The sequence below is a fragment of the Myxine glutinosa genome, chromosome 7 (assembly GCF_964187855.1).
Source record: "Myxine glutinosa chromosome 7, kmMyxGlut1.1, whole genome shotgun sequence".
NCBI classification, from domain to species: Eukaryota; Metazoa; Chordata; class Myxini; order Myxiniformes; family Myxinidae; genus Myxine; species Myxine glutinosa.
In genome coordinates this window covers 150,762,228-150,782,614 of record NC_136267.1, presented here as the reverse complement: position 1 = coordinate 150,782,614, position 20,387 = coordinate 150,762,228, and the positions used below count along the sequence as shown (strand labels likewise).

The 20,387-nt window shown below is 41.3% G+C and overlaps 1 protein-coding gene across 2 annotated transcripts in view; it reads left to right on the top strand.

Moving 5' to 3' along the window:
* LOC137431744 (voltage-gated inwardly rectifying potassium channel KCNH7) overlaps positions 1-20,387 on the top strand; it is a 559,296-nt gene that overhangs the window by 297,219 nt on the left and 241,690 nt on the right. For both annotated transcript variants that reach the window (XM_078782422.1, XM_078782420.1), the window contains exons 3-4: positions 6,514-6,672; positions 13,465-13,950. In XM_078782422.1, the coding sequence (XP_078638548.1) occupies positions 6,514-6,672; positions 13,465-13,950 (645 nt within the window). The remainder of the gene's footprint in view (positions 1-6,513; positions 6,673-13,464; positions 13,951-20,387) is intronic.

Below are 20,387 nucleotides of genomic sequence, written 5' to 3'. Positions count from 1 at the left end.
ATATATATATATATATATATATATATATATATATATATATATATATATATATATATATATATATACATATATATATAGTAAGGGAATATTTTGTTATGCTAGCTGTACATGCTTATATACAGTATTACAAAAACATTCTCCTTTGTTGGATATACTATATATATATATATATATATATATATATATATATATATATATATAGATATATATAGATATATATATATATATAGATATATATATATATATACATATATATATATTGTTACGGATCCCAGCGTCGGCCTTTCCCTTTAAGAAGGGGGGATTAATCCCCTCGCTGATGACTGACCGACATGGTCCCGGGGGTATGACGTCACGCCCGGTCGGCGCTGGGTCGAGTATTAGGCCCAACCGTCCTATGACCTAAATACCAGCGCCTCCCGGTACGCAAGGAAATACTCCCCGCTCACGGCCGCAGCGTAATGGATGATTTGCGCCGAGCGAAGTGAACTGCGGCATGAGCTGTTTACCAAGACTAGACCCGATTTATATTCGTTGGCCGAATCACACCACGTACCCTCAATATGGAAACCTCTAAAGCGACCGAATGTGAAGAAGACAAGGTAGGAAGAACAGATATTTATTATTATTTACACACAACTAAAGCAAAAAAGTAATGAAATACGATTTACAAGGCAATGGAAAGAGCAGGAGACACAGTGCAATTATTAGCTTAACTATACAGTCTTACTTATAAACCCCAAGACAACATGAAAGACGGACAAACGAGCAGACTCATACGATGGGGAAATTGCAGATGGATTGGCTGGAGGGAGAGGAAGGTCCAGCTCGGACCGAAGCACGGTCGGGCCGGGAGCGGGCAGCCGCCGTTCCTTCGCGGCCACGTCTGCACCGCCGTCAAAGCCCAAGCTGCGGTCGTGCAAGCTGCTACGGTTCGAACTGCGGCGGTGGCAAAGCTGCGTGGTGGAGTCAAAGCTGCGTGGTGGATTCAAAGCTGCGTGGTGGACCCAAAGCTCAGCTCTCGTATCTCATCTGCTCCGTGTCTCATCTCCTCTCTGGTGGGGGCGTCCCGCCGCGGGTTATATTGACCACACCCCCGAACCTTCGCGAACCTCACCGAGCGTTCTCTCCACGCCCTCTCAAAGCCAAACCCCCCGTTCTTGGTTGGTCAGCAAGGGCTGGCTTACTCCTCCCTCCGGTGACGAGGGCGGAGACACGCCTTTCTTCTCCGAGCTCACCTCGTGGCTAATGGAGTCAAAGGCGCTGACCATCAGCCAAAACCGTAGTGGCGAATGCAGTTGGCAATAGCTGACAAAAGGGGGATCTATCTTATTTAATTGATGCAACGCAATGAACTAGTGGACCACAGAGCCTTATACTGACATATATTAAGGACATAACTACTGAGGGAATCTCTGATTTGCTACGTGTGTGCGATGGATTAACTAAGGGCGACCTCTGACCTTGACAATTGGAGGGTGATATTTACAAGATTTACAGCATACAAAAGGGGAAAATTTACATCAAATTACACACACAATTCCCATATCCCCCAAAAAAAAAAAATATATATATATATATGAAGAGTTCAGATGCAAAAACAGATATATCCATTTTTGATGAAATGAGAAAATCAAGATTTTCTGCTGTGCATTCCAGGTGAAACCCATCAAAATGACATGGGCTGTATCTTAATCAGTAAATATGAGATAATAAAACGGCAGGATTTCAAAAATTAAAATTTATTAGAAAAACAAATTTTTGGTGATTTTGAACACGTTTTCCCGCAAAAACAGATAACTCCATGGGTCGTTTTTTGTCAAAAACAGATAAATCCAAATGTCACTTTTCGACAAGTAAACGTGGTATGAAATGACCAGAATGTCATTCTTATGGCAAGTATGATGTGGCATAATAATAAAATTAATACCAAAAAGGCTTCAACGCCCCCAAAACCAGTTTTGCCAGTTTTCTGTTGCTGATAAATTTATGGGTAAGAATCAATCTTTTGCAGACGACCACAGCCACCGAGGACACTCTCATGGCACTATCCAAAGTCACCATCACAAGTCAGCAGTATCCCAAGTAACATCACAAATCAGCAGTATCCTAATCCACCAACACAAATCAGCAGTATGTATGTCAGCATCACAAGTTGCCAGTACAACACTCCAAAATCAGAACCATAAACCTGGCAGTAAGCAGTGTTGGCAGTATCACAAGTTGAGGGGCTGTCCACTGAGTACGTACACGGAGTCACCTCACCCGGTACACCAAATTTGCAAAAGCAGAACTGACAAAATGATAGTATCATTCAAGCCTTAACAGGGGTTTGCCATCCTGAAACATTCCAGTCTGTGTGTGTGTGTACTTTATGGAGCAGCCCCCCTATCCACCCCCCCCCCAAATGCACAAACATGAATAACGAACAACATGACGTCACAGATGATGTCAGAGAGCAGATCCTACAACAGCTGAGCATGTAATGGAATATCACAAAAATCCGTTTTCAAGCCTATACTAGCACTGAAAGGGTACATCACTGACCGACTGAAAAGGTGTGTTCGCCTCCTGATGATCAGGAGGCGAACACACCATTTCAGTCACAATAACCTTTCAAAAAATTTCCCAATTGGAGTCCAGCTCGGAAACTGATTTCTGCAACATTCCACTAATACTGATAAGCGGAAATCGGATAACCCTGCCACACTTGGCACTAGGTTAATGGAATCACACAAACTCTATTCTTCATCACTGCTCTCATCTAAGTCCTGTCTCCCAACATTCTGTCCAACATCAACCAAGGCATTCTCATAAAATTATCTGACTCCTTCACCAGCACCAAGTTCATCAATCAGCTTCAGGACATCCGTTTTCTTAGCTTCCTTCACGCAGTTGACCATTGGACTCAGAACAGGCTTGAATGATTCCCATTTTTTCCCCCTTTTCAAAACATTGTGATAGCAAAAGTCAAGACTGTAGACTTGTTTGAATCCAAGTTTGTCCCCATCTATCTCGAGCACCCTGGCCTGGCTGATTTTGAATGAACGGGATGAGGAGCAGTGACCTGTCGCTGCGGACTTGAAATCATAGCAAGCCCAATCAGTGCCATAAACATGAACATTTCCATGCTTTCGTAAAATATCGAGGTACTCAGATGGAAGCAGAATGGTGTCCTTCTTCCGAATGTCCTGTTCAATCCGGCCAAAAACACGGTCAGCAGGGAGGAAGCTATGGCCCTGTATCGGAAAGTTGTACTCGATTTTCAGATCCCTAAATTTCTGCTTCCTTAATGCAAAGAGCATGGACAAAACATTGATATTTTTGTTTTGCCCATAGCAGGAATCAGAAAATAGCCGCAGTGTTTTAAACTGAGACAGTTCTTCATGGACTACAGTTCCGAAGTAATGCTGAAGGGCAGATGCCACCATGTTGCTATCCTTTCTGTTCTGATTTTCCAGCCAGACGAACAGATGAATGTCCTCCTTCCTTTGTGGCTGGCCTCGCCCACGGTGACGAACAACACCAAAAACATACAGATAGAGTTGGCGGGAATAATACGTCTGTCCAATGGGTGATTTGGGTAGAACGAGGTTCTCCATGATGTCGAAACAGACAGTGAAGGTATCCCCAACTGCATTCATAATGTCGTAAAACTTGCGTCCCCTGCGACGATGGAGGAGATACATGGCTGATGTTTCACGTTTCTCCTCATTAGATAGCTCTGGATCTTTTAACTTTATACGGTATTTCACACAGGAACTGCATACATCTTTCGCAGGGTGTGCAAAGCCAAGGTTAAAATCATACACGAAGACACTGTAGTAGAATGCGTACGAAATCTGGGCACGATTCTGATCCGCGAACAATCGATGCATCTTCTTGACACTGAGATCTGTCGGTAGGTACTTCCGGCCAGGGGCACCACGCCGTGCATAGTGACTGGCTCGACAAGTAAAAGTCCCGATGTGCTGCCGTACTGCTGCCTTTCTCTCATTATTCTCCTCGACCTTACGGACACCGCCATGATTCTCTGGCCGGGCTACTCCCTTTTCGAACCAGTACTTCGCTATGTTGGATACTCGATCTTTTTTTACACCTGAAATTACAATGAAAAATTATGAAGCAAGCCAGAAAAAACAGTTGGCAATTTAAGCACCAGGTAAGATTATTTTCCAAATAAAATGTATGACGGACAATGGACATGATGGAAACTGTCAGGTTGCAGCACAAAACTTCATTGAAAAAAACCAGTGCTTTTGAAACCCAAAGAAGATTGCAAAATGTAAATCAAAATTATGATCCAGACAGCAGTGGATGCATGCATAATGTTATAGAATAGCATGACAATTTAATGACTGGCCACTCTCATGAAAATAAATAACTACTGTGCCTTGCCCTGGCCCCTGCAGTGGTTGTGGTCAGAAGAGGGGTGGGGGGGGGGGGGGGTCAAGAAGTGACCCATCCCGACATGACCAGAAACGCTGAAAAAAAGAGCATTAATTATTTTTATAGATCTGGAAAAATACTCACAAAAGATGCTGAGGAATGCTGCCTTGCACACTGGCACTTTCTGTCTATCTTCCGTCAGCACAAAGTATTTCACATCGATGTCCCTGCTCTTCTGCCTTACTGGGTCATCCACCTTGGGCCTACGGCGTTGAGCTGCCTTAATGTTCATGTACGATAGGAGTATGGCATCCTGCTTCACTTTCTCAGCCGTCGTAAACAGGAGCCCATGCACGTAACCCACATCATCGTCAGTCAGTGTCGATGCCGTGCACAAATCAGAGTTATGTACACAAGCTACATACGGAATTTTTCCGATCGAACTGTGCCGCCCTTTCTTCGCCACAGAACGAACAGATTCCTCTGGACGCCGCTTGTTCTTATGCCCAGATGGCGAGAGCATCACTGGCTCTTCAATTTCATCAAATTCCTGCATTATTCATTGCAAATTACAGCAGTTTTTAACGATAAATCGGACAGAATTTCACTCGATTCGCCGATGCACAGGGCGCAGACATGTTGGATGCAGTAAACAAGCCGCGTGCGCTGATTGGCTGAATGGATGTATCGGGGTTTGGGAAAGTACGGCCTCGGCGCTTATCGTTTTCTGAAACGAAATGCGATCTTGAATGGGAAAATACGTGGACGCTATCGGGTTTTGGGAGAAAATGATTTGCCTACTGAAACGGAGGTATTGAAACATATACTTCGGTAAACATAGTTCAGTTTCATCAAAAATGGCGTTTATCGGTTTTTGCGCCTGAACTCTTCATATACACACACGGAGAATGTTCAATGACATTTTTCTACAAGGCTTCAAGCAAGTGGTGCACTGCCATATCATGTCATCCCCTTTCTTGCCCACAATATTTTCTACCCCATTAAACCTACTTTGCTCAACCCTCTTACTTGCAATCACTGCTTCCTCCAATCCTCTCTCTTCTCGTTCACAGTTCATTCATTCCCTTGGTTATTGTGTCCACCTGTTGCCCCACTGCCCCCATTGTCAGTTTGTTTCCTTTCACTCTCTGTCACTTCTTTTATTCCATGTGTCTCGATTATGAGTTAAAAAAAAAAAAAGAGAGTGTAATTGACCTTTTTCAAGAAGGCAGTTCCACTTTCCAGCAAAAACAAACAAAAGGAACAAAAGAGTGGAGGTGTGGAGAAAGCCTGGATTTGAGGTTTTTAACTGGGAGGGGGTTACTGAAGGAATGTGTGCACCCTGAAGTATCTGGGGAGGGCCAGAAGGCTGACAGAGTCGTGGAAGCAAGACCGGAGATTTGGTAATAACTGAAAGGCCACCGACCTGTCTTTAATGTGTAAAGTAATGTTGAGAGCTTTATATTCCACAAAATCCAAGACAATGTTCAATATAGGGAGAGACATGTGATGTTTTAAACTACTGTAGGTACAATAAAAGTCGCACCAGAAAAAATGTGCAACTTCAATTATGCAGCAATAAATAAAATGCATTTTTCAGTGTCATTCAAAATGATATAAAATAGTATTTTACCTTTCAGATCTGCAACAGAGCCTATGTGAACACAAGTGTACGACTTGCTAAGTTATTTTACCGAATGAAGTTATTGACAAAAGGCTTTTATTTAAACCCCAGTGGAACTTAATGCATTCCCAGAAAAGACTCTCTGTACGTTTTAGAGCCAATTATGGCATATCTTTCATTCGTTTGTCTCGTTGTGTCTCTTACTTTTTCTGAACTTTCAATTTGTTTGATTGTTATAATGCTTTGAAAGTCATTTATTGGTGCTGCTTCGGCTGCTGTTATTTTTTATTAACACTTATTTTAAACCACGTGCCAAACCTTCTCGTGTTTCTCCATTTCTGTGAATATTTAAAATCTCTTTCCACCTGTTATTTTTGTCCTTAATTTGCATGAGTTGTAAATTAAAACTCCAATTTATCGGTGTTTGTACAATAAACGTGAATTCATAATAACAAATGGCACCTTCTTTTCCATTTCCTGGACCCTACATTCCCCTCAAGGTTCATGCTTCCTTTGTAACACCATCGTCGTCCCAGTGAAAAATGAAGTCGGTGACATCATCATGTTCATCATGAATTTTGAAGATGCTACCGATAAATCGTCACCAACAGTGAAGAAGGATCCAAACCACAGTGATGTTCAATCCAGATTTTCATCATGTAAGATTAATTGCCTTTGTCTTTTTTCTTTCAAAATTTGTGTCTTTACTCTTGTTTTCTTTCATGTTTTCTTTATTTTTTTCATGTTAATGTCTTAACTTTTCATTATTTTATTTTCCTCTTTTGTAAATTTTAGCTTTCTTGACATTGCTTTCAAGAATTGGTGTGTTTTCTATTTTTACTTGTTCACTTTCCACTGTAATTTATTTTATTTTTTATAATGTAATTTTTCCCTTTTTGTGCAATGCTCGAGATATTTGAAATCGTATGTATTATGCATTGGAGTAATCACATACCCTTTCCTGGGTATTTTTGGGAATGGGGAAGCATCTTCCTGGGGAAGAACAACACTGGATGGCTTGTTTCTGCCTTCTCAGTGATCGTAGTTAAGGCTGGAATTTTGAAGTTGTTTGAGAGACTTCCAACAATTCCACCTCCCCATTGCAAGACACAGTGGATTTCTAACATCCTTCAAAAAAGTAGAAATGCAACTTGTGGCTTAGTTGTGGTCTATGAAAGACACAGAATCACCCACTGTTTACTGCAGTGTCACCTGTTAAATTGCTTTCCACAGTATTAGTCAGTATATTGTTATGTTGGGTGGGGTAGCAATATGTGCCGCTGCGTGAACTGCGGCCGGCTTCATCTCCGCTGGGCCCCGCGTAGCACGCTACACACATGAAAATATACTCTTTTGCCAGAGATAACTCTTAAGAGAAAATCCACTATGGTGATGAGGGCAGGTGAGCCAGAAGGATGCCTGTAGATCATTTTCATTCCAAAAAGAGGGGTGAGGGGTTAGTGGTGAAGGGAGGTATAATTGTCACAAGGGCTTATATAGCTAATAGATTGTTCTGAAAATGGTGCGAAGAGGTTAATAGAATCATCTGCACATGAATAGAGTTTTGCAGAGCTGGATAGGTCAGTAATGTATGCGACAAGCAAAATCGGACCCAACGCACTTCCTTTAAAAATGCTGTCCTCTACTGGGAGGGCAGATGAGATGGTTCCATCAAGTGTCTTTGAAAGGAAGTTGGCCAGTCAGTTATAATAAGAGCTTTCAATGACAAAGCCAGATTATTTGATGAGTAGCCCAGGATACCTTAGTGACAAAAGCTCGAGATACAAGGGACACAACTCTGACCTGTGGTTTAAGATTCAGAGCCTCCGGATACTTTATTGAGAGAGAAGAAATGTCCAGAGGAGTGATCAGCATGAAAACCAAACTGACGATCAGTGTTGTTGGAAGACGATCAACTGTTGGAAGAAGGCTTTCAGGTCTATAGTTAATTGGATCAGTTTACGCTTCCTTCTTTGTGGATATATAGGGGTAATATTGGCTACCTCCAGGTGAATAGGTGGAATCCTTGTGCAAAGGACCGACTGATAAAGAGCAGATGCTAGTTTGGTGGAACATCATTTGAGATCAAGGTACTGATATCACCTCAGCAACAGGCCCAGATGCTATCTAGGTCAGCCAATAACATCTCTTATCACAAATAAAGCTTACAATATATTCCAGGTGGCATTGAGAAAGGATGTAGTTAGTTTCAAGTGTTTCATAAATGTTCTTCAATTATGAAATCTTAGCAAATATTACAAATCATACGAAGCAATGTTTTCCCGAATATGCTGATGTTTCTATCCTGACTGCTTTAACGCTTCTGGAAATTATTTTAACTAGCAGATAACCCTACCCTTATGGACACCTTAAGTCTCCCACTTTTATGATTTACAGTCACGTGAAAAAGTAAGTACACCCCATGTAAAGTTTTGACTTTTTCAACATATTTCAACATAAAGCTATTTGATCTTCATTTCATCAATATTGATAGATAAAGGTGATATAATATAACAAATATCATGCAACATTTACATTTTGTAGTCCATTGTATAATTTAAATAAACATAAATGCAAATTTCGCATGTGGAAAAAGTAAGTACACCCTTGGCTCTATTAGGTGGTATTGCCCCCTTTGGCAGAAACACCATCAAGTGGGCGTTTCTTATAACTGTCTACCAGTCTCTGACATCGACTGGGAGAAATTTTTGCCCACTCCTCCATGCAGAATTCTTTCGGCTGTGCGATGTTTGAGGGGTTTCTTGCATGCACAGCTCGTTTCAAATCCCCCCACAACATCACGATGGGATTTAGATCCGGGCTTTGACTTGGCCATTCCAGAACCCTCCATTTCTTTCTTTTCAGCCATTCCTTGGTGGATTTACTGGAATGTTTAGTGTCATTGTCATGTTGCAAGGTCCACCTTCGGTTGAGCTTCAACTTTCCGACAGATGGCCTCACATTATCCTCAAGCACCCTCTGGTACAATGAAGAATTCATAGTGGATTCTATGATGGTGAGCTGCCCAGGCCCTGATGCAGCAAAGCTGCCCCAAACCATAATATTTCCACCACCATGCTTTACAGTTGGTATCAGGTTCTTGTGGTCAAATGCTGTCTTTGGTTTTTGCCAAACATGTCTCCTGGTACTGTGGCCAAATAGCTCTACCTTTGACTCATCTGTCCAGAGCACATTGTTCCAGAAGGGCTGGTCTTTGCGGAGGTGTTCATTTGCAAACTTTAGTCTTGCCCTGATGTTCTTTCTGGACAGCAAAGGTTTCCTTCTGGCACACCTCCCATGTAGATCAAATTTGTGCAGCCTCATTCTCATGGTAGACTCATGCACTTTGACATCAACAGTGGCAAGAGCTACGTGTAGGTCTCGTGATGACATTCTGGGGTTCTTAGAGACTTCTTTCAGCATCTTGCGGTCTGCTCTCGGGCTGACCTTGCTGTGGCGGCCTGGTCTGAACAAGTTGGCAGTTGTTCGGAATCTTGTCCACTTGTAGATGATCTTCCGGACAGTCGAATGATTGATTTCAAATTGTTTGAAGATCTTTTTAAATCCCTTCCCAGACTAGTAGGCATCCATAACCTTCTTTCTGAAGGCATCAGAGAGCTCTTTTGATCTCGGCATGGTGACGCCGCACACTTCAACAACAAAGAGCAAACCAAACTAAATGTCTGAGGTTTAAATAAGACAGGTTCCTCGAAGATTTTCTTGAACGATGTTCTAATCATTTGCACCTGAGCTGGTGCACCTGTTTCTAATTTTAGGTATTTGAAGTATTGATAAATGTCAGGGTGTACTTACTTTTTCCACATGCGAAATTTGCATTTATGTTTATTTAAATTATACAATGGACTACAAAATGTAAATGTTTCATGATATTTGTTATGTTATATCACCTTTATCAATCAATATTGTTGAAATGAAGATCAAATAGCTGTATGTTGAAATATGTTGAAAAAGTCAAAACTTTACATGGGGTGTACTTACTTTTTCACGTGACTGTATATGGAGGCTTCCACCAGGTGGCAATATATGATACACATTTATCTAGAGAACAATTGTGTACCCCTTCCCTATCCTGAATTCCAGGGGTTATTTTTCTTTAACCTCTAAGGCCTCCCAGCACCCCCCCCCCCCCACCCCCCTCTTCCCTAGTCCACCAAGTACAACCATCAGTTTTCCACTCATTACGCCCAGCAGTTAAGGAGAGCGTAAAAGTTAAACAAATTAACAATCCCACAAACAAAACACACAGACGCCTCTCAAATGATATATAGTACAATTGAACATGTAACAAAAAATACTTAAATTTTAGTTTGAAATCAGGAGATGTTAATATTAACTTATTGAAACATTATAATCACTGTTTTATGAAAATTATCTGTCAAATAGAAAGCAAAACACATGTTATGATCCCACTGATTCTGAAACATTACTTATAAAATGTGGAGTTCCCCAAGGATCTGGTGTATATTAGGTCCCCTTCTGTTTTTAATTTACATCAATGATATCTTAAATACATCCACTCTAGTACAATATGCTCTTTTTTTTCAGACGATACAAATGTCTTTAGTTTCCACTCAGTTTTTGATTCTTATCAGAATCCGAAATACTGATTTACCAAAACTTTCTCGATAATGTAGAAATAACAAGTTATCTCTCTCTGAATCTAAACAAGACAAATTTTATTCATTTCAAGAGTTCTAGACAGTTAAATAAATATGCAATATTCCGATATTATAAAATTGATGGCATGCCACTTGAAAGGAAAACAAGTACAACGTTTCTGTGTTATTATAAATAAATATTTGACCTGGAATGATTACATTCAACATATATCTGCTTCAATCTCATGCAGTATCAGCATATTCTGTAAATTGAAATTTGTTAATGTTTTATTCACATTGTATAATTACAGTATATAATACTACATCACATGTCATGTTGTAATATTATTTGGGCAAATTCTAAATTCAATACTAATACAATTATGTTACAACAAAATAAACCAATTAGCATCTGTGCTGGTGCTGGTTACTGTGACAATTAAAATCCTTTATTTGCGAAGATGAATACACTGAAAACTAGAAGAGCACTCGGTAGAGCGTATACCTCCGCCAGACTCAACAGTTTGTGTTTTGTATCGCACTGATACCGAATCTGGTATCGGTACGTATTTTGATACGTATTTTGTGCACTACTCGCGCCAAACGCCCCCTCTCCAATGTCCTGCTTTGGAATCCCAATGCCAGCGAGCCCTCTGTAATCACGACAGTCCTCAGCGCTTTCCACAACGATCAGTCCTGGACAGTCCTCTGTGAGAGTCCTTTCACAAGCGCATACATTCTCGAATCCTTCTAGCGCAATTCCTAGCGCAATTCGGATCTGAACCAAAATCGAATCGGCTTGTTCTTGGCACCTGACCGATTCGTCCACCAGGTTTAGTCATAACTCGTCCATAACTTTTTTAAATATCATACTATATATAGTTTTTGGCCCTGTATCTCAATGGTGAAGAATCACTTAAAATTATTGGATCCGGATCCGCATTCACTTCTTCACCAAATTTGAATCAATTCGTCCTTGTCACACACCCAACCACACCACCAAATTTTATCCGAATCCGTTGACAACCTTTTGAAATATCCTGCATGCAAACAAACAAACAAACATACAGTGATGAAAACATAACCTCCATCCACCTCTCATGGGTGGAGGTAAAACATAAATGCCATATTTACCTCCGCACATCAAAGGTGGATGTAGGTTATGTTTTCACCCATGTCTGACTGTTTGTCCGTTTGTCTCTCTGTCCGTTTGTGAACAAAATATCTCAAGAAGTTGTCGAAGGATTTGGAGGAAATTTGGCAGAGAGGTAGCATATTTGACAAGGACAAAATGATTCGATTTTGGTGAATATCCGGATTCGGATCCGGCTACTAGAATTTTTAAAGTCATTCTTCACCATTGGGAGATAGGGCCAAAAACAATACATAGCAGGAAATCTCAAAAAGTTGTGGACGGATTTGGACCAAACTTGGTGGACCGGTTGGGTGTCTGACAAGGACGATTCGATTCCATTTTGGTGAAGATCTGAATATGGATTGGGATATGAGAATTAGTTATTTTTTAAAAGTTTTTTAGTAATTCTTCACCATTGGGAGATAGGGCCAAAAACTATACATTGTGGGATATCTCAAAAAGTTGTGGATGGATTTGGACGAAACTTGGTGGACAGTTTGTGTGTGTGAGAAGGAAGAATCGATTCAATTTCGGTGAAGATCTGGATACGGATCCGGCTAGTAGAATTTTTAAAGTGATTCTTCACCATTGGGAGATAGGGCCAAAAACGATAAATAGCAGGATATCTCAAAACATTGCGGACGGATTTGGCCGAAACTTGGTGGACGGCTATATATATTCATTTTTTGCCTGAAATGTGTTTACTTAATGTCTAATCTCACCCACATGCATGCAAAATCGTCCATGACTCGGAGCCAAATAATTTGTCAGGCCTAATGAGGGAAAGACGACTTTCTATTCTTTCTTCTTTTATTTATTTTCATTTTTGCTATCCTGCTCATGTAGTTGTAGTTGTGAAATTTATTTATAAAAGGGCTGTCAGCCTTTCAAGCTACTGCTTATTGTGACAGCTCTTCTGTATGATTATGAACTGGTTATTAGCCTCCATTGGACTTAGTCCGAAACGGTGGCTTATGGCTTTGGTCTCGTCCGTCCGTCCGTCTGTGCGTGCGTCCGCAACCATATCTCGGAGATGTATGGACCGATTTTGTTCATACTTGACACAAAGACAATACATGACGGTACACATATGCACACCATTTGGTTTCTCGATGCGATCAAAGATTGCCGACTGGCGGCCATTTTAGTTGAGCAAAACAACCTGATGTTGAACATGTCCTCAACCATTTCTCGGACATGCATTTACCGATGTTGTTCAAACTTGGTGCACTGATAAGGAAGTATGGCTTACATAGGCACGTCATTTTTTTTAGCGAGATCAGATCCAATATGGCCGACTTGCGGCCATTTTGTTACTTATTAAACATGTCTCCAACAGTTTATCTAAAATGCATGGACCGATTTTCTTCAAACTTGGCACAAAGACAATACATGAGAGTAAATATATTATGCAGAAGATTTTGTTTTGTAATCCGACCAAAGATGGCAGACTAACAGTCTTTAACTCCGTACAGCCATACAGCAAAATTAATAAAACCACAGTGGGGCCTAGGACATTTTATGTCTTCTTGTTCATAAAAATGTTGATGTTCAACTCGACTGTAATCATCGAGATAATAAACTCGAACTGTTTTATATAAATACAGTGTGTCAAGTGCATGACAACTTTAAAACGCTTGTGATTTTACACAGAGCTTAAGAATTTCACTTTATTCCAATCTTCGGGTTGAGTGCAGACACGGGGCGAGCATTCCGACTCAAGTTTCCATCGCTGCGTGCCATCGCTGCCAGCAAACAATCACTACCCCAGGAAGACCCAGATGCTGTCGTGGTGGAGGAGATAGAATGCAGTGGGTGCAACATGAGTCCAGAGGCCCTTGCTTTACAACGTTTCACACCACGCTCAGCATCACGTCAGGGCTCCGTTTCATCTTTTGCTGAGGATGTCTGTGGCCTCCTCGTCTCTGAGCACCAGCCATCACCAGCGGGCCATTCCAACCATGCTGTGGCAAGCCCCATTACGTCACCTCCTCTGAATCACTCGTCACCAGACCGACCCATGGACAAATTGTACATCACTGAGCCGACGTGTTCAAATTCAAACCTTGTACCCGCAAGGTCCAGAGAGAGCTTGCGCAGTCTGAGGCGGGCCTCCTCTGCTGATGACATTGAGACAATGCGGATTGACCTTCAACAGCCCCGACAAGAGCATGGAGCCACAGGTACTGACCACCGACTACTCTTCTACCTAAAGTAACTCATGTTTTCGTAATAATTCCTTACGTTCATTAAGCTGCCTTTATTATCTGTAATTTGACAGGTCGATTCACAAACTGTCTATGAGTACAATATTAATACGGTTCATCTTATTTCCTTTAAAAAACGACGAATTTTCATTTTTGTGAATGGTGGAACATTGTGGATTCAACTTTGTACTTTCACATGGACATTTTATATAAATCTCACATGGGGTCGACCATTACGATAGCTCAAGGCAGTTTAACGCATGAATGTATTGCAATGTTATATGATGGCGATAACCTGATGAGATGTCCAAATGGGTTTTGCAGACACGAACATGATGCATTTTGCAGACCAATCACAGGATAAATAATTTTAGTTATTCATTTTTAAGTAGTCAGCTCAAGGTTGGGTATCAATAAATCTGGTAATTTTGAATTTAGCATATACAGTACCATGTTATAAAAGACATATTGAGTTATAAAAAGTCGTTTATTTGTTTTAATTTTTTTTTCTCCTCTCAAGAGATTCTCTTTGCACAATTCTCTATGTATATAGATCGGTGTATATCTATGCACAACTCCCAATATTATGTTCATTTATGGTCTCTCTTTATGGCGAGGATATTTGGACAGAAACATTTAGCTAGGTGCAGGCTAATACCCATAATCAGGATGAGTGGTTCACATTGTGATATAAGCATACAATCGAGGTCTGAAGCTCTTCTATAAATATTCTTTAAATCCAGTCGATTAGCCAACTCAATAATTCAACATGGCATCCATTTTTTTCAAAATGGCTGCCAAAATTTGATAAAACTTGCCATAAACTTTTTTATATTTAATTCAAGATGTACGAGCACCAATACGAAATCACAGAACTACATATTATCGATAAGAGGTGGTTAAAATTTTCATTTTACCTAATTAAGATAAATTTTAAATTTGAACGACCTCTTATGTATAACATGTAGTTATGTGGAGGATGCCCGGTCGGCGACTTGCTTTGGAGGCCAACTTTGAAATGTTGTTTGCCCAAGAAACATCATGGCTGATCGGATGACCCAGGAGTATGAATGACTGAACTTCCTCAAGAGGATTGTTAAGAAAGTAGATGGGGGGTAGTGGATGGTCCTTTCTGAGCGAAATAGTGAGTGTGTGAGATTTGTCAGAGTTGAAAGAAATATTCCAAGTGACAAAAGCTTGTGCCACCATTTTGCTCGCCTCAAAGACCTCAAAGGTCTCAGGCCTCATAAGGCCTCTTTTGCAAGGCAGTTACTTTCTGCCTCTCTCATGGCTTTATCATAACTCTAATTAAACATCTAATTTTATTTTTCACAGTTGCTGAGACGATTTAAGACTCGGATGCAGCAAAGAGTGAGAAATCAGAGAAATCTTGATGTTTTAAAAGGAAAAACTCATTTTAATATCCGTTTTAAATGTATCTGAGAGCAGATAGAAGGTGAGAGGATGGAGGGCAAATAGAGGGGAGAGGAGATAGGGTGAATAGGGGGGAGAAGAAGGAGGAGAGGAGCAAGGGGGAAAGAAAGAAGAGAGGAGGAGAGGGGAGAGAGAATAGGGGGGGGGGAGGGAGGGAGAGAGTGAGGAAGGAGGATAAGGAGAGAGAAGGGGAGAGTTGTGGTCTTGAAGTCACATTTTACATTACATGGAATTTCCAAGGATCCCTGCTATAGTACTGTATCTAGTACTGTATCTAGTACTATCTGCTGTCTAGTCTGCTATCTAGTCTGCTATCTAGTACTCTAGTACTAGTACTGTATCTAAAACCGAAAAACACAGGTAGACGGTGAACCCTCGTCGAGGTGAATCCTTGGTCAACCCATCTGAGTATGTCTATTAATTCCATAATATTTGAACGTGAGTTGGACACTGACAGTGAGTATGTCTATTAATTACTTATTAATTAGACCTTTACTTCACTATTAATTACAGACTAATGGATCATACTTTTTAGACGTGTAGACCTTTAGAGCTCTTACACCTTTTAGACCCCCTTTTTTTTTTCTTTTTCTTTTTTTCTTGTATACAACATCGAGGCTCATCAAAGAGCTAACATTAATCACACAAAAAGTCAAACCGACACAAAAAAACACAAAATAAGGGGAGTGGTAGACAAGAAGGGGAGAGAGGGGGAAGGACACAAACACAACATTTGAGAGCAAGGACATCGAGAGAACTGTGGGAGGGAGAGGGCTTGGGGGGAGGTGGGAGAGGTATAAAACATATGGACACTGCAAGGACTTCCAGGAAAGAAGTTGGAATTTCAAAAAAGTGTATCTGGGGTGAATTAGCAGGGGTAGAAAAGATCAATGTTTTGGATGGGGGAAGACAAGAGATGGTGGTGAACAGCTGTTTTAAAGACCTGGAGGGAGGAGTGGGATTGAAGGGAGTGGGGGAGTTTGTTCCAGAGGTGGGAGAAAAGGGGAATGAAAGAGGAAAGGTGAGCAGAGAGCCTAGATTTTGGCAGTTTAACCATAAAAGGCTTGCTGGCATATCTTGTGCGACCTGTAGGAATATTTGTGGGACAGAGCACAGAGAGAGCTGGGGGAGCAAGGCTGGAGAGGAGTCGGTAGAAGACAGAAAGACCACCAACCTGCCTGCGGTGAGTGAGTGAGTGAGCGGCCCTCGGAGTTAGCTTCATCGCAGGAGATTCCAATGATTCTGAAAGCTTTGGTTTCAACAGCGTGAAGCAGAGCTAGGTGTGAGGCAAGAGCACTGGCCCAGAGGGGGGAACAGTATTCCTTTGAGCTGCGGATGAAAGCCTTGTATGTGGTGAGGAGCTCAGGTGTGCCAAGGAAGGACTTCGCACGACGGAAGATGCCCATTCCTCAATGCGAAATTCCTCAATGCGGCTTTGGAGGCCAGCTTGGAAATGTGATTTTCCCGAGAAAGATCATGGCAGATAGTGAGACCCAAAAGTATGAGTGACAGAACTTCTTGGAGAGGATTGTTGAGAAAGTAGATGGGAGTGTTTTCCAGTCGGTCTTTTCGGAAAGACATAGTAAGAGTGTGAGATTTATCAGGATTGAAAGACATGTTCCACTTGTTTGCCCAGTCTGTGATTTTGTCCAGGTCTGCAGAGAGTGAGGAGGCTGCAGACTGCAGACTGCCGATCTGAGGGATGAGGAATGGAGCAGCAGAGAGTGGAGTCATCAGCAAAGAGATAGAGAGGATTTTGCGGAGAGTCGGAGAGATCATTGATGAAGACCAGAAATAGCACACGGCCCAGAACACTACCTTGGGGAACTCCAGCCAGAACAGGAACGGGAGATAATAGAAATCCATTCAGGGCCACACGTTGACTACGACCAGAGAGGAAGTCCGCAAGCCATACGTTGAGATTTCCATGGATACCATAGGAGGAGAGTTTGGTGACCAGAGCTGGGTGCCAGACCGTATCGAAGGCACGTGATATGTCAAGGGAGACAGCTCTGATTTCCTGTTTCGCATTGAGGACCTCCATCCATTGTTGAGACAGCAGAAGCAACATGTCCAGAGTAGAATGACCTGGTCTGAATCCAAATTGATGATCAGAGATCAAGCCATTGGAGAAGAGGAAGGATTTGATATCTGAAGCAATGATGGATTCAATGACTTTGCTGATAATTGGGAGCAGGCTGATTGGTCTGTAGTTGCAAGGATCTGTTTTTGCACCTTTTTTGAGTAAAGTGGTAATGTTTGCTGATTTCCAAGATGCTGGCAGATGACCTTGAGCAAAAGAGAGGGTGAAAAGAACAGAGAGAGGGTGAGATAGAGCAGCAGAGCAGGCTTTTAGGACCGTGGGCTGATGCCGTCTGGTCCAGTTGCAGAATCAGTGTCGAGGTTTGACAAAAACTTCTCCACCTTGTCAGGAGAGAAGAGAAGGACACAGAAGGACCCTTTGACCCGTTAAACCCCTTTAGACCATTTTTAGACCCTTTTGACTTTTTAAGACCCTTTCAACCTTTACACCCTTTAGTCTAGACCTTTTTTCTTTTTAAGACCGTTTTAGACAATTTAAGACGTTTTAGACCCCTTTGACTCCTGAAGACCTTTCAACCCCTTAGGGCTTAGACCATGTTGACCCCTTAGATCATTTTGGCCTGTAACTGTAACTACTGTTCAAGCATACCCTTTAGACTTTCAGATTCCTTAGACCCTTTCGACCCTCTTAGATCACTTAGATCATTTGACGTTATGGACCACTTAGACCACGTTGACTCTTTCGACCCTTTATGCCCTTTGGATGCCAAATTTCCTAGAAACTGCTAAGACTCCCCAAAGACCCTTAAGACCCCTAACACACTTTGGAGCCTCTATCACCATTCGACACTTAAGGCCCCTAAGACTTTGTAGATTATATAGACCTTGTTAAAACCCTAACACCCTATATTCCCCATCAGTCCTTTTAGACCCCCTTAGACCTCATATACCCCATGAGGACCATTCAAACCTATATACCCTGAAGACCACAAGACCCATCAAAACCAATAAAACCCTATTAGATTTTTTTAGAACCTCAGACTTTTAAGACCCTTAAAGCCCTATAGACTATGATAGACCCTTTAGAACCCTTAGACCGCTAAGACACCTAAGGCAAAATAGACTCTGTTGGACCCTTTAAACCTGTAACTACTGTTGGAACATACCCTTTTGACTTTTAGACCCTTTAGACATTTTAGACCCTTTGGACCTTTGAAGACCCTTTAGAGTTTAGACCACTTAGATACCTTGACCATTTAGACCGCTTCGACCTCTTGACACTTTATACCACTTAAATGCCTTGACCCTTTCGACCCATTTCGACACTTTAGATCCTTTTCGACCTTTTAAGACCATTCAGACCACTTGGATTCCTGAATACATTTATATTATTTAGACCCCTTGACCCTTCGACCTTGATACGAATTACACCTGAACTACTATTGGAAAATATGCTGTGGAGCTTTATACCCCTTAAGACCATTTTAGACCATTTGAGACCATTATAGATCCTTATAGACCCTTCAGACCTCAACATCCCTGAGACACGTTGGACCTGCAGACCCATTAGAACCCTTTAGACACACACACCGCACAAAAATCTATAGAGTGTTTTTAAAATATAGAGACCATACTTAATTCAGAAAGTAATGCATAATCTCCAGCCACCTGGAGGCTGGGTTCTCTAAAAGTAACCAGTTAAAAAACACAAGATGTACTACTGGCTATTGGGAGCCAGTAGTCGACATTATCCTTTTTACCTCCGCCACCTATGGTTGGCGGAGGTTATGTTTTCACCCCTGTCAGTTTGTTTTTTGTCTGTCTGTGAGCAGGATATCTCAAAAGGTTGTGGATAATTCAGACAGAACTCGGTGGGCATATTAGGTGTATGACAAGGACGAATTCATTTGATTTTGGTGAAGATCAGAATCCGGCTCCGGATACGAAATTTAAAAACAATTAAATGAGTCTTTACCATTGAGAGATAGGGTCAAAACGATAAAGAGCATGATATTGCAAAAATTGTGTATGGGTTATGCCAAAACTTTATGGATGAGTTGGTTAGGTGACAAGAACAAACGGATTTGATTTTGGTTCAGGTCCGAATCCAGATCCGCCCTATCAATGGGATAAAAATGTAAATTGTTCAGCCTGGCAGAGGTATGCGCTCTACCGAGTGCCGTCCTAGTTCATCTTTTGTTCTCCTTCACAGGGAACTTAATGATGCACCTCTGTTTAACAACATATGTGTCTTTGTTGGACATAGTCTCTAATGCTTCAACCAACATTGAAACATTGGTGTCACTTCCTTTGTAATTTGCTCTGAGTGAGCAGTATAATTGCACAAATTTTTAGCAACAAATATATGCACTGCAGGAGAAAAGTCTTAGACATTTTGCATTTTTCAATTCTGATCCATAAGAAACTAAAACTTTGTGTCCAATGAAAATACCCCTTTATGAAAAAGAAAATCTTATTTGAATAACCAAATTTAGAAACAATAGACTTTGATGTAAACTAATAAGCAGGCATGTCCACTCTTTTCCTACAAAACCATTGAGATTATTCTCGGGAAACTTTAAAATAATTTTGTGCCCTTGTGGAATGGTGTTCCACACTTCTTTCAAGACCTTCCATAGATCATCTAAGTTGCTGGGATTCTTTACTTTTTCGTTATCCAAATAGTCAATGCAGCTTCAATGATTTTGAGATCTGGGCTTTGAGGAGGCCATTCCATGCATTGAAGGAGTCCAGCTTCCTCTTCCCTTTGCAAATAAGTTTTAGTTTTTCCAGCTGATTGGTTTGGATTGTTATCTTGTTGTAAGATTAAGTTTGTAGCAAGGTACAAACATTAATACCATATAAGTGATGGTATTATTGTTTGTTCCTTGCTGTGGTCAATTGACCCTCAATGAGCAGCAATCTTCCAACACCGC